This window comes from Lycorma delicatula, chromosome 3 (assembly GCF_047948215.1).
Source record: "Lycorma delicatula isolate Av1 chromosome 3, ASM4794821v1, whole genome shotgun sequence".
NCBI classification, from domain to species: domain Eukaryota; kingdom Metazoa; phylum Arthropoda; class Insecta; order Hemiptera; family Fulgoridae; genus Lycorma; species Lycorma delicatula.
Window position 1 is genome coordinate 165898869 of NC_134457.1, and position 15738 is coordinate 165914606.

Sequence of the window (15738 nt, forward strand, 5' to 3'; positions counted from 1 at the left end):
AAGTATTTTAACAATCAAAGATTAGTTATAATTCTTATATTAATTTTTGGTATTTATGCATTAATGCCACCAATTTTTCCCCTTTAAGTAATTAACTTTTTCTTGTTAAACATTCTATGGATGCTTCCGTAAGTTACATGTGTATCTGAGTTATTTTCTGAGTATTACTTCCATTAGTAGTTGATTAGCAGCTGCTAAAAACTTAAAATAATAACTTAAATAATAATAATTAACTTAAATAAAATAGTGATCTATGAAATACTGTCACCACTGGAGGTCCCCAAATTTAAATTCAATGGCTGTATTTTGCACTTTTCCGCTACCTTCTAATGTTTAGCATATGTGCATTGCCCACTTGTGGGTGCACAAATTCGTAGCTACTACTGCGAGTACCAGACTGTTTTCAAGTGTGGTATACTCATCTCGAATCAGAATAAATGCTAGATCCCTCTTACCGTTGATGACATCCCTTGTTGTATTCAAGGATCCATCTAGAATAATTTGTAAAAGGACGTTTGCTTCTGCAAAATTTTCTAAATATCCACTGTTTTGGAAGCATTTAACAATTTTTTATATCTCATAACATTAAACTTACAACAATTGTTGACATCTTCACTCACCAATTGCTTTCAATGATTTTTGGACTGGGATTATACATCAGATTAAGAAAATAGGTATGGTATTATAGAATTAATAGATATTGACAACATAATGGAAAAGCATTTTTTATCAGGATAGATACAAAACTTCAATTCAACTACGTTACTACTGGTTTATATATTTACCTCTTTAGAAGATGATGAAATTAAAAGATATGAATAAATAGATAACTAATCAAGTACTAAGAGGTAATGAGAAGTTAATAAGAGGTATGAAATACTATAATAGGGTTATTAAAGGAAGGTAAAATAAATGGAAATTTACAGATTGTTCAGAGAAAGAAGTGTTGAATTTCAGGATTCTATACAAAATATTATTTAGTGACTGTAAACACCCATTTTAAAAATCATTAAAAGAAAAAGATACACGTAGGTAAGCCAAGAGATATGAGGTTGGTGTCAGAATTATTAAATAAAAATTATAATGCAGATTTAAATCAATAACAGTTTGTAGAATATATGAGGTCTGTAAATACAGAAATGAGACTAGTTTTTTTTTGGTAGCCAAAGTGGCAACTGTAAAGTTACTAGTAAACATGTGGTTATATGAACAGCTGATTTATATTAGGTATTAATATTTTTAGTCTATTGTTGCCACATGAGACATAAACAGACTTTTTGTGAAATGAGTTTTTGCTGTGCATTACAAAAATGAGTGATTCTAATTATGAGCAACGTTGTGCAATCAAGTTTTGTGCTGAACTTTGTGAGAATGTTACTGAAACTTTTTCAAAATTTAAAAGGGAGTATGGAGATTACACTCTTCTTGAGTCTAAGTTTTTAGGTGGTTTAAAGTATTTTCAGATGTCTGGGAATCAGTTGCAGACGATTCATGCTCTGGAAGACCGTTAACTCAAAAAGTGCTGACCGTGTTGAGTAAATCAAAGACTTGATACAGTACGACCAACAATTAACAGTCAGAATGATAGCAAAACAATTGAATTTGAACCATATCACAGTCCATCAAATTTTGACAAACAAATTCAACATGAAAAAAATTTGTGCAAAATCGGTCCCAAAAAACCCCTCTCTGTTGAACAAAAAAATAACGAGGTGAATGTGTGCTGTGCTGTTCTAGGGCTAATTGAAACTAATTGAAAATATTATTACTAGTGATGAATCTTGGATATTTGACTATGACCTAGAACCAAAATGCCAGAGCAAGGCGTGGCACACTTCAAACTCACCATTCCTCACAAAAGCAAGAATGAGCAAATCAAAACAATGCTAATTTGTTTCTTCGAAAGTAATGGCATTGTCCATAAGGAGTTTTTGCGTACAGGACAGACTTTTTTTTCTTTTTCCTGTTTAGCCTCAGGTAACTACCATTTAGATAATACTTCTGAGGATGATATGTATGAGTGTAAATGAGGTGTAGTCTTGTACATTCTCAGTTTGACCAATCCTGAGATGTGTGGTTAATTGAAACCCAACCACCAAAGAACACCGGTATCCACGATCTAGCATTCAAATCCATGTAAAAATAACTGGCTTTACTAGGACTTGAACGCTGGAACTCTCGGCTTCCAAATCAGCTGATTTGGGAAGACCACTAGACCAACCCGGTGGACAGACTGTAAATCAATGTTTACTGAGAAATTCTTGAAAAGACTGGAAAGTGTTGCCTGCATGAGACCAGCCACCAAAGAACTGAATGCTGGATCATGACAATGCACCTTGTCACACTGCACTATCAATTAATGAGTTTTTGGCAAAGAAAAACATCCCTGTAGTTCCTCAACCACCTTATTCACCTGACTTGAGTTTCTGCAAATTTTTCCTGTTCTCGATTTTAAAAAAACCCTCAAAGGACACCATTTTGGAACAGTAGAAAACAAAAAAAAAATGTAACCGACCTTCTGAACGATATTCCAGTTTTTGAGTTACAGCACTGCTATGAAGAGTGGGAAAACCATTTGAAGCGTTGTGTGGCTTCCCAAGGGAACTATTTTGAAGATGATAGAGTCCATAAATAATTGAATTGTAAATAAAAAGTTTTTCTGAACCAGTCTCTACTTTAATCGCAGACCTCGTATTCAGCTGCAAGACATTTGTACTGATTGTAATCTAGTTATTAAGAAATTTAGATTAGTTATACCGAGAACAAAACGATAAATTAAAAGATGATTATTATGAAAAGGCAGTGGCAACTCTCGTATAGGCACTGTGGAACTGTATCACCCCCTACTTCCAGTTGATATTATCGGTAACATTTGTTATATTGAGTCCTTTTTTCTTTAATTCTTTCTTTATACTTGTATAATATATATAATCCTTAAGCTTAATGTCAGTAACCATCCTTCAGTTTATGAAAAAGATACAAAAATCTTTGTATGGAACTGTGTGCTTCACAGTTCCAGTGATGTGGTATTTGGCTGTTGTACACATGTACACATAGAAAGCTGGACACGAGGGAGAGAGAGCACTGTCCTGCAGTGCCGACCCTAATGTGGTAGTGGAAGGTATTTTTTTTATTCTGCATGTGATCAAGGAGAAAATTATTGATCTTTTCGTGCAAATTAAAACAAGAAGAATGGATTTTATTTTTAAGTGAATAATCAAGCTTGAACTGTAATAGTTTTAAGTTAAAGTAAGTAAAAAAATGTTTGATTTTGTTCTTTTAGAATTTTATCAAATTTCTGAATAAATTTGCTTTTTATGTATGTTTGTTTTCTTTTACATAATTTTAAAACAAAGGCTAAAACCTGGAGCAGCACCCCCACTATATGAACCATCAAGGCCCAATTTGAAAAAAAAACTATAGGAACATATTAGAAGTTTCTGCAATAAGTAGATTCTGTAAAAATTAATGAATGAGTTTAAAAAAGAAAAATTACGATATGAGAAGAGACATTAAGGAAGAAAGAAACCAAGTGATGGGAAACTGAGAATAAAAAAGCTATAATGTTGCTATTGGATAAATGTAAGAGCCATACAAATACAGAAGATATGATTATTTGATAAATTAGATTTTCACAAAAAAAAATTTCACTAAAGTAATCTAGTGAAAAGAAGAAAAAGGAACACACTGATAAAGATGATGAAGAAAGGACATTTAATGTAATAGAAGCATACTGAAAAAATGGTTTGACAAAATTTGAAATTAAGAATGTTTTAAGATGAATTTGAGAATAAAAAAAATCTTTTAAAATCTTGACCAATCTAAGTTGGTAGATAGTGCATTAAAAAAACAACCCAGAATTAATTAATTTAGTGATAGAAGAAAGTCCTGAAGTTAAGCTGTAGAGAAAAATATGTTAGTATTAAGAGATTACTGTAGAAAAGAAAGAAATGGAGAAGTTCATAAACCAGTGACTGTGAACACAGTAAGAAAAATTAGTGTAGTAAAAGTTAACTAGTTTTATGAACATTTATTTGTAAAAACTAACCAAAAATGAGAGTTGAATTATAATATTCTAATTATGAATATACATCTTTATCACTTACATATTTATTTTGTAGTATACCTTCAATTTACAGTACACAAAATTTATGTTGTACTGGTAGTTTTAGGTTTTTTCCTTGCAATGCATAAATACATTTACTTATTTATTATTTTATTTGTTTCAATTGCAGTATATCTGTTTAGAATGTAAATTATTTGATGATGAAGATAAAGGACAGTACCATTGTGATGGATGTGGTATTTGTAGAGTTGGTGGCAGAGATAAATTTTTCCATTGTGCAAAATGTAATATGTGTCTTCCTGTAAAATTATTGAATAAACATAAGGTAACTAAAAAAGTCATTACATTATCTATTTATAATTTTAATGTTGAATTTTACTACAAGGTGATTCAAAAAAGGACTTCTCAACTTTAAAAGTATATAAAAATTTACTTAGATAACTTACAGATTTGTTTGAGATCTCATTTCAGACGCTTTTAAAGTTATAAAGTCCTTTTTGAATCACTTGGAGTAAAATCAAAAACTGAAATTTTGTAAAAGGATAGTCATATACTGTCCAGCATATGTATTAGTTGTATTTATTCAATATATATTTATTTTATGTATGCATTTTTTTGTTCTTGCATCTAATAAATAGATTAAAGATTTATTATTCTATGTCTATACTTTAATTTTATTATTTAAAGTTTACACATATTTACTTACCATCTAAACATTAAATGATTGAGTTTGCAATTTTTTTTTACTGTTTAATATACCTTATCAGTTTTTGATCTTTACTATTTAATTACAAAATTTTGTTTTGATTGATTTTTATTTTATTCCAGAATTTTCCAGTTGTAAGTGCTGATTTTCTGATTCAGAGCCTGTAGGTTGCCACTCGTTGTTTATCTAATGAATATACATTTAGCTTATTATTATATCTAGATTGCTAGCCCAAGTTGTTTATTAGAACCTAACAGTAGAATGGTGGATGGAAAATGGTGTTGAGAAACTAGCTTTAAAATGTTATCTGCCCACTGGACTTCAACTGTCTACCACATGTACAAGAACACAAGTGTTAATTCATTGTCACCCTTGACTTATACAGTATATAAAAGAGAAAGTTCATCTGTTGTATTTTAAGTTTTCAATTGCATTTAATATTTTATGAATCTTCTGATTTCACATGAATTAATTTTTTAAATGTTATATTTTTTGAATAAAAACTACTGGGCTAATTTAGTGTTAATTTAGTATGTATTGTTGGGAGTACAATCCTTTAGAAAGTAAGAGATCTTTTTACATTGTAATATAAAAGGAATTTAATGTTCTTCAATATCCAATATGGGTTTAGTTTTATTGCTCTGATTTAAATATGAAAGTAATGAATGTGGTGTGTTATAAATTATAATTTATTTATTAATAATCCTTAAATATTAATTTTGCAGTGTGTAGAGAATGTGTCTCGTGCTAATTGCCCAGTTTGTATGGAAGATATGCATACATCACGTATTGCTTGCTATGTACCAGACTGTGGACATCTTGTACATAGACCATGTTTTGAGGAAATGGTACAGGAAGGCTTCTCTGCTTGCCCAGTATGTCAGACTTCATTGCTTAATATGAGTGAGGTAAGTTACTATGGTTTGGATAGAGAAGTTGCATTTTATAATTCAGTTGTTCTTACATTTGCCCTAGTATCTAAAATTTTAGTTATAGTTAAAGTAATTTGTTAACAGTATTCTTATTTTAATTTTAGTTTAATTTATCTCATTATTTACATTATATTCTTAAATATTAAGAGAAAAAATCATTTTCAATTAATTTTTGCCTAACATTAATTCTGATTGTAAATGAGTCTAGTAATCAAAGAAGAGCAACCATAAAAAATCTGATGTGGACATCACATGACTTCCTTGTATGAATATTAAATTACATATACACATTTTTTGCTGCACTTCACTTAAATTTATTCCATTTGAAAATGAGATATGATCCTCCAATTCTTAAATAAAGTGGACAGTTACACAATTGCTAAAATATTAGTTTTTATTAACATCAAATATTCATACAATCATTAATTCAACAATCTTACATAAAATATTAGAATAGAGTAAACATCCCTTTATTAATCTTTAATAAATGTAAGTCATATATATATATCTATTTATCTAATACTCTGTTTTTTAATTATTATGGTATAATCATCAACAAAATGAAAACAAAAATGAATAATCAGATGTTTTTCCAAATCTGATGTGGACACCACATGACTTAATTGTATGCGTATTAAATTACATAAACACATTTTTAAAATGAAAAGTACATAAAATTTTATTTCATTAATAACTTGTGATATTTTTTTTCTATTGTTATTATTGAATTATTATTTATTGTTAAATTTTTTTACAATCTGAGATTAATAATTATTAATAAATCAATATATTTAAATTAAAAAAAAAGGGAGATGAAAGTCTGATTTGAACGATGTGCTTTCCCTTTATAAGATCCAAATATTTCATTAATTAAAATTTCATTTGGCTGTAACTTGAAAGTGAAATAAGTACCACTTAAGATATATTGTTGAATCGCTCTCAATGAGAGCTTATTACTGCAGTTAAGAAAAAGTTCATAATACAAATTTTTTTTGGATTTTGGGCTTTTTTTGATGTTTTGGTTCAGTCAATTGCAGTCTAAAGGAGAGGTGCACTACTAGATGTTACAAAAGTCCTAAATCCAAAATTTCAACATCCTACGGCTAATGGTTTTTGAGTTATGTGAGATACGTACATACTTACATTCATACAGATGTCATGCTGAAACTAGTCAAAATGGATATTTCTGTTGAAATCTGAAAACCGAAATTTTTTGCGATCTTAATACTTCCTTTATGTTGTACAAGGAAGTAAAAAAGTAACTATGTAACATCATTCACCTCCAAATAATTTTTTTTGGTAAATGTTTTTTTAAATGAATACTTTGGCTATGGTACTGGGTTATGTTTGTCCTGTATGAGCATTACAGTAAGGCTTGTAAGGCTTCCTGTTCTCCATTTGTTGTACTTTGTGCTCTGGTGAATTTCTCATTTTTTCTCCATAATTATTGTTTTTTTATGTTAAACTAATTCTTAGATAAATTTTGATAGAATGATATAATTTTTTATTGAATTTTAGTAATTCCGCTCCATTTGAATATAAAATTTATAAGTAATTCTATCAATTACTGACATCGTGGAAGAAGTGAAAGCTTAGAAGATATGGGTATCCTGTAATATACCAGTGAAAATGCGAATACTGTATAATGGGGACTTTTTTTTCTTTTGAAGGAGGGGAAAGCTCAACCAGTCTCTGTCTGCTCTCACAGAATGGCACTGTCAGGTTCTCACTGACTAAAACCCCTTCCCCCTTAGCAACACATGAAGATTAGACCCACCAAAAGGCATAACTCTGGTGCAAATTTCAGGATCAACAACCAGAAGGAGATGGCAAGATAGTGGAGTCCCATTCCATGCACCCTCCCTAACATAGTCTGTCCCACCATTCCACTGTTATCTCCTCCTCATGATAATGCTCATGAGCATCATGATTGTCAATTGCAGCAGAAATTCAGTGGAGTCTCACCAGCATCAATGGAGAACACACACCCATGTCAATATGTGGGCGGATACCTCCTACCCAAGCAGGCTGTCCCACTATCCTTCTTTTTTTTCTGTTTAGGCTCTGGAACCATGTAAGGTATTACTTCAGAGGATGAGTGAGGATGATATGTATGAGTGAGTGTATGAATGAAGTGTAAGTCTTTGGTTGACCATTCCTGAGATGTGTGGTTAATTGAAATCCAACCACCAAAGAACACCGGTATCCATGATCTATTATTAAAATCTGTATAAAAGTAACTGCCTGTAGTTAGTATTTGAACCTTAGAACTATCAAATTCAAAATCAGCTGATTTGCAAAGATGCATTCACCACTAGACCAACCTGGTGGGTTTGTCCCCTTATCCTATCCACTTCAATACCTTTCCTGCAGTGATTTCTCTCACAATCATAGAGACGGTATTCCACTTTTCTGTGGAATTGAGCATGGCACCAACAATATTGTTGGCGTCAAGAGAACCCATCACTACCACACACTGCACCCTTGAATCTATCCACCTATCTCACACTTAACATGCTTGACATCATCAAGGGCACCGCAGTAATGACAAAACTTGTCTTCGTTGCGCCTATGCTGATACAGTTATGACCTGATACATGCCCCAAGAGGAACTGGGTTAAGAAATAGTCGACTTCCTATAATCTACTGGCCCACAGCACAGCACGAATAGGTTAAGAAATAGTCAGCTCTGAACCCACTCCAGGGTTTAGTTTGGCACATTCAATGTTCAGAGCCATTATTCAAGCAGGACCCCCATACAGCATTTTTGAGTTGACGACACTTGAATAAATATCCTGTTTAGCTGACCAAGGACCGCTAACATTGGTAAGGAGCCTGCTCAGCACGATCATAGTCTTTTCTGCCCTCATTGTGGCTTCAGCAGTATGTCTGAATGAAATGCCTCCTGTTTAGTCAAAGCCTGAGGTACTTCACCAAAATAATGAGCACAGACACACCCTGCACCTGAAAGGCAATAAGCTTCACTTTTCATTTTCTGGCCATTATCAGTACCTTCGTCTTCTCCAGGGCCAGTTCCAGCCCTTTATCAAGTAGCCAGTTACTGACTAGCTCGATACCCCTACCCATCACCAACTGCTCGATTCTGGTCATCATGACCAGGACCAAATTGTCAGCAAAGGCAACAGGAACAACTTCAAAGAATGCAAACCCCATCATAGATTATATTTCACAATGGGGTACCAACGGAACCCTCCAGCACACCCCAACTGACCATAAATCTGGCCTGGCCACTGAAACTAGATGTGACAATAGTGCTTTGGCAGAGATAGGATTGCAGCACCCTCCTTAGGTAGGTGTCAGTCCCCTTGTATGTGAGCGGCTCTAAGATTGACAACCATAAAATAGGCTGTTGAAAGCATTGCTAATGTCAAAGAAGTTGTCTGCCAGAATGTTCTTCCTGTGTTTTGACCAAACACCGTGCGATCCACCATGTTCATAACACAGTACAACACTGTCGAGAAGTCTGCTCAAAACCCGAATTGTTTTGTTCTTAAGCATCCGCATCTTCCAATGTTATTAGCAAGCCGAACAACCACCATCTTTTCAAACAAATTATAAAGCTTTTGATCAAGGATAGTGGCCTGTAGACTGAAGGGTTATCAATAGGACATCCCTCCTTCCTAATCAACTCCAGCCTAGACTCCTTCCAGTGTTCTGGTATCCATTCATTGACCAGAACATGGTAGAACGTTTCCAACACCTTATATGGTGCCATATCAACCATAATCCTGACCACTTCAACTTGAAGGCCATCATTGCCGCAGACCTTATGGATGGTCATCCATAAGGCTTGACAGCCTTCACCCAAATTTCTTGGTGACAATGTGTTATCTCAGTCCCCAGATATCGTCATCAATTTCTTCAAGGAGCTGCCTCCAACAGTCCCTTTTGGATCTGGAGATAGCCAGCTTGTACTCTTTTCTGGCAACAATGAAAGAAGTACTTGCCTGCTATTTCCTAGCGAGATCGATCCCTCGGTTTAACATCTGGAACTACTGCAATGCTGACCAAATAGCTCCCAGTTGACTACCAGTATATCTGCTTGACCTCAGATGGTCTTCTAACAATAACTCTTGCAGTCTCTCAGATCTTCATAACCACCTCCACAAGGATGTCTCATCCTCCAGACATAGCCTAACTGCAATTAGATCCTGAAATCTGACATAACCTTCTATAAACACTGCCTCCCGGTCGTCACCATCACTCCTTGGAACAGTGGCATTCAGCTCAAAAAGGATAATGTGGTAATTGCTTAGAGAGATCTCGTCCAAGTCCTCCCAAAGGCCGACCCTTCTCACGTAGTCATCACTGACCATGCGAGAAGTTCAAGATTGATCTGAATCAGATCAATCCATAAACAACCACCTGTCTTCTCAAATGTAGGAAGATGGCTGCTGTTAGCACAAATGAACCTCGCTGCACTCATCATATTATTCAATGTGAAATCCCAGGGTTGTCAACTGCACCACCACAGGCATGAGAGTTAAACCACTGGATTGGTCTAGTGGTGAACTCATCATCACAGATCAGCTGATTTCGAAGTAAAAGTTCTAAGGTTCAAATCCTAGTAAAGGTTGTTACTTTTGTAAAGATTTGAATACTAGATCATGGATACTGGTGTTCTTTCGTGGTTGCATTTCAATGAACCACACATCTCAGGAATGGTTAACCTGTTAGAATATTACACTTCATCTACATTCATACATATCATCCTCATTCATCCTCTGAAGTAATACCTTACACTGGTTCTGGAGGCTAAACAGATGAAAGAGAGGTATGAGTCTTCACATTGAAATTTCCAGTGATCATGGCCATACAGCCCCTACACCTAATCTCGGCAAACAGACCATCATCCCAATCCTGTTGGGAAAGCACCTCTGCCTTATGATGCTTCCGGTCGCCACATCACCCCCCTCCTATGCCTCAATAGACATTTACATCAGTGATTTATAAACTTAGCTTTTGCCTTTGCTGCAGGCCTCATCCGGACATCTTGAATGTCCTACATCGTTGCCCTGTGAACTAGCTAACCATCTTTGAGGAAGCACGAACCCCGCACCTAGTTCTACATTTTATAGAGCCAACTTGTGTAAATTTCTCATAAATTCGAGGCAATTTAATAATAACATACCTCCAAAAATATTGTTTACCACAACAAAATTTATTCCTAGTTTCCTTAGTGAACTCAACTTGATTTCATACCCCTGACTTGGTTTCATTATTGAGTGTGGCCTGGTCTACCAGGGAGAGGTGGACAGGCCTCCTACTCCCACTCAGCTCCATTGCAGAGTCCTGCGTGACATTTACTTTCACTTATTACCATCATTGAGATGCCGTTACAACTCACAGCTGCATGGAAATCCATGCCCTTGGCAGTGCAGTCACCATCCTGCCGACAGTGATGCTTGCTAATTCAAAAACTACCCTCGTCAGAATGACGCTACACCTTATGGCTGCATGGTTACCCATACCCTCGGCAGTACAATCGTTGTTCCGCTGACAGCTAACATTTCAACAATAATCACCATTACTTTACTGACTAACCGTGGCTCGATGCCAACATGCCTCCCTTGGCCAATCAACTGTCCAGGTGGTCCCTAGCTACCGGGGTGCTACTCTACTTAGATACCTTCAGTTGTTCTGCTCAGGGTGAGGAAACAGAGGAAGCCAGCCGCTATAGTCTGTTCTCTACGAGTCTTCCAGTTGACTCGCAGATCAAGAAAGGAATCCACTTTTTTTGAGTTCCCTAACAACTCTGGTATGTTCAGCCTCATACCAGGGACAAACATAAAGGACATGGTCCACAGTGTTATTAACCCTACAGTCCAGGCACAGACCCGAATCAGCCAAACCAAACGTAGCCAAACTATTCCTAAATGCACCATGTCCTAAAAGGAATTGAGTTGTGTACCTATTGGGTGAGATCAACCTAATTGTTCATAACTCCCTAATATCTGGACATGTACCATGTGTGTATCCATCAGTAGAAGACTTGTTCCACCTAACTTGCCAAGAGTCAAAACCTTAGTCTTCAATTTCTCACATACACCCAGAAGTAAGAAGGCCTCTCTTCTTAGAAACAAATCACTTGCTATGTTCCATAGCTAGAATGTCAATGGGTTTTATGCCAACGAACAGAGAGACTACCTCTCTCGAGACAGTTCTGTAGCCCCAGACAACAGCTAACAATAGAAGATGCTGGGCTTGCAATAAAATGTCACTATAACATTGAAATTGTAAACAATGAGCCCAGATGGGCACAGCATACAACATTATGGCCTCATAGACACCTTTGTAAGGAATATGCATGGTACGGTAATTCAATCCCCAATCATGATGGATGACTCTACAAACACCAAAGAAGGCATCAATAGCCTTCCTTGCGACAAACTGAAGATGCTCTGTGAATCGAAGCCCTTCATCAAGATGACACCCAGATATTTCTGAATGGTGATATACCTAATCAGAAGGCCGTCCATCACGACCTGTGGGTGATGACGGGTTGCAGCTAGACGACCTTTAAGACAAATCATAGTGGTTTTGTCCACACTAAAACCATCTTATGCTAAAGACTCTATAACTTTAGTACCTTGCATGCCTGTGTCGCTCTGAGTTCTATTTCACCATGCGAGTTAGCCTCGACCAGCAGCAACCCATCGTTGGCATAATCCACAATCTTTGTCTATTAAACTCCATCCTGGGTCGAGAGAGCCAACAGAAGAAATGTCTTTTTTCTTCTAATGACCAAGAACTCTGTAGACGATACCCCACAGGTCTTTATTTCTTTGCTCTTATACAAAAGAGCGCCAGGAATCATGCTTAAAAGACCTAACCTTATGAAACCGCAAGCAAGGTTTGCAAGGCAGCATGAGGGTAATAATCAGGATTACCCTCATGCTGTGCAGCTCTCCTGAGCCAGCCCACAGTCCACTTCATCGTGGTTAAGTCCCGAGTCCACCATCCAGCTACTCTCTCTCTTGACCTGTGCCTCTGGCAATCGACTGATTAGTGGCTTCAACTACTGCAGAAGAAAAATTCTCTGCCATGTCATCTATTGGGAGTTTGTTCAGACTTCTAGCAAAAACTCAAAGCCTGGCTGCAAGAATATTAGAAAACTTGGGCCAATCCTCCTGCCTGTGCAGGAAGCGCTCTTGCTGAATAGGGACGTACCCCCAATAGGCATTGTACAGCCCACCTACCAAATTAAAAACTATTAGTCGATTATCACTCATGCAATTATCGACTGCAGACCAATTCTGAATCCTACCAGGGATTTCCTTACCAATGGTAACATCAATGTTGGTACCGTGGAAGCCCCTCCATAATTCAACTGCACTGGTGAAAGTAGTCAACTCGCAAACATCAAAATGATGTTGCCACAAGTTGGAGCCTCTTTTTTATGTGGTCAATCATCATACTTGTGGTCCTCTTCACCACAATGTGTGCAGACTGATGCATACTTACAGAACTTGGACCTGTGGCCAAAGCGACAACATTTGAAGCAAGGCTGTATGTCAAGGTGTACCATGACATGACAGGATGTGAAGTCTAGAAAAACTACCTTTGGACAGAAACTTCTGGAAAAGACCAGTTCCTAACTCAACAACATCGTGATACCATGGGGCATCCATCATGTTTCCGTTTCTTGAAGACCAACCTATATTCTGACTTGAACGCAGCCTCGTCCAAGTCAGTGTTCTGCTCCTAATCAGAGTCAGAACTTCCTCATCAGAGAGACTGTGGTCGATGTCATAGATGTAACATGTGGTGTATGACTGTGCTTGGGGTCAATCTTGATCTCAAGCTTCTGCAGAGAATCCTGGATGACTCGGACTGTCTCCTTTTTCTCAGCAACCACGACTAGACCCTTGCGCCTCTTTTATGTCCCTTATCTTAAGGCTCTTTTGGTTTTCATGAAGGGCAACGCATTTGTGTAAAATTGCCTTAGTGCATTCATTCTCAAACTTATTTTCCCACCAACCACATTGAGAATCAAACATTTTGTAGCGCACCCCAGAATTTTTAAAACCATTTGTTAAAAATAATAATTGCAATTATTGTTTTTAAACGTGACATATCCTTTTTCTGAGTTGAAACTTACATTTTAAAAGAGCAGTTAAAATGCGTATTTAATCATATTTAAATTATTATTATTTGAATTATTAAAATTGCTTTTAAAAAAATTACAATTGTATCTATATAGTTAAATAAAAACAATAGTGATAGCATGTTCAGTATAATAATACAATAATTAAAACAAAGCTTAAATTAATGTAAAGGATGAATCTTATGTGCTTTAATGAGTTAATATCAGACCCGAATTTACTTAAAAAACCGCCAAAAAACAGCCAATTTCTCTTTTTGGTTAGCAATGTTGCTGCAGCACTCTAACAAATACGACGATGGGAATGCTATCAGAAATCGTTGAATAATCGACTACAATCCAGGGCACAGTTGCAGCATTGGCTTTTGCACCCAAAATTTTTGTTAGGCATTCTTGAATTTTATTTTTATTTCTTCGTTTATCAGTTTTATAAGTTGTTCTTCTAACTGGGATCCTGCTATGTTGACATTTGAAAAAGGATCCAGCACCCAGTCTGGTATGTCCATATTTAAAATGTCCTGAAATTGTTCTTTGAAATCACTGTGGAGATTCTCCAAGTATTGCCAGTAAACAAGCAGGTCGTCGTTATTAAAGAAAATAATCCACATTTATTTGTATCAATACGTTGCTTAGATTGGGAGATATGTAGCATTAAAGACAAAAGTGGCCTTTTCTCTTTAAAGTGGAATATTTTGGTTCAGAAAAATCGTAGAGACATACAAAAAAAGAAATTAAGCTAAAGTCTTAAGCTTTTAAACGATTTTAATGCAGTTAAACAAATTGAAAGTTTTGAAAAAGTTTTTATTCCCCATGCTTGATCAAACATGAAGAATGCAATACTGCATTTGGTGAGTCTGCTATGAATAAAGCAAGGGTTTATGAGTGGTATAAGCATTTCCAAGAAGGTCATGAAGATGTTGAAGATGATGAGCGCCCTGGATGCATCAGCACATCAACAACCGATGAAAACATGGAAAAAGTGAAAGAAATGACTATGAATGATTGACAAGTCACAATCAGAGAAGTTGCTGACGATGTTGGGATATCAGTTGGCTCATGCTATGAAATTTTTTTGGATATTTTGGGTATGAAACATATGACAGCAAAATTTGTTACAAAATTGTTGAATTTCGAACAAAAACAATGATGGATGGAAGTTGTTCAGGAGTTGCTAAATGAAGTCAACAACGATGTAAAACTACTGAAACATGTCATAACAGGTGATGAAACATGGGTTTACAGATATGATGTCAAAACTAAGGCTCAATTGTCCCAGTGGAGGCATTCTGGATCACCAAGACTGAAAAAAGTTCGACAAGTAAGGTCAAATGTGAAGGAATGATCACCGTGTTCTTCGATTTTAACGGCATAGTGCATCATGAGTTCTTGCCACAAGGTCAAATGATCAATAAGGAGTATTACCTACAAGTTCAACATCGTTTGCGTGAAGCAATCCAAAAAAACACCTGGATTTGTGGCGAAATAATTCTTGGCTTTTGCACTACGATAATGTGCCTGCTCATACTTCATTGCTTGTTAGTCAGTTTTTAACCAAAAACAATACTGTAATGATAACCCAGCCGCCATATTCACCAGACATAGCCCTGTGTGACTTTTTCCGTTCCCAAAAATAAAGAGAATTTTAAGGAGTTGTCGTTTTACAAGCATAGATGAGAATAAAAACGAAGAGCTGAACACTATTTCAAAGATCAAGTTCCAGAAGTATTTCGGGGATTGGAAAAAGCGCTGGCAAAAGTATATAATATCTAATGGGGACTATTTTGAAGGGGATAACATTAATGTAGACGAATGAATAAAATTCTTTCAAAAAAACAAAAATTCTCGTTACTTTTTGAACACACTTCGTACTGTCAAGCTGTACTCTTGGAATTGTGTAAAGAAATTCATG

At 35.8% G+C, this 15738-nt stretch overlaps 1 protein-coding gene across 2 annotated transcripts in view; it reads left to right on the forward strand.

The window, feature by feature from the left end:
• Nucleotides 1–15738, forward strand: part of Rchy1 (Ring finger and CHY zinc finger domain containing 1) — a 38584-nt gene that overhangs the window by 10498 nt on the left and 12348 nt on the right. For both annotated transcript variants that reach the window (XM_075360940.1, XM_075360939.1), the window contains exons 3-4: nucleotides 4236–4391; nucleotides 5498–5680. In XM_075360940.1, coding sequence (XP_075217055.1) covers nucleotides 4236–4391; nucleotides 5498–5680 — 339 coding nt within the window. The remainder of the gene's footprint in view (nucleotides 1–4235; nucleotides 4392–5497; nucleotides 5681–15738) is intronic.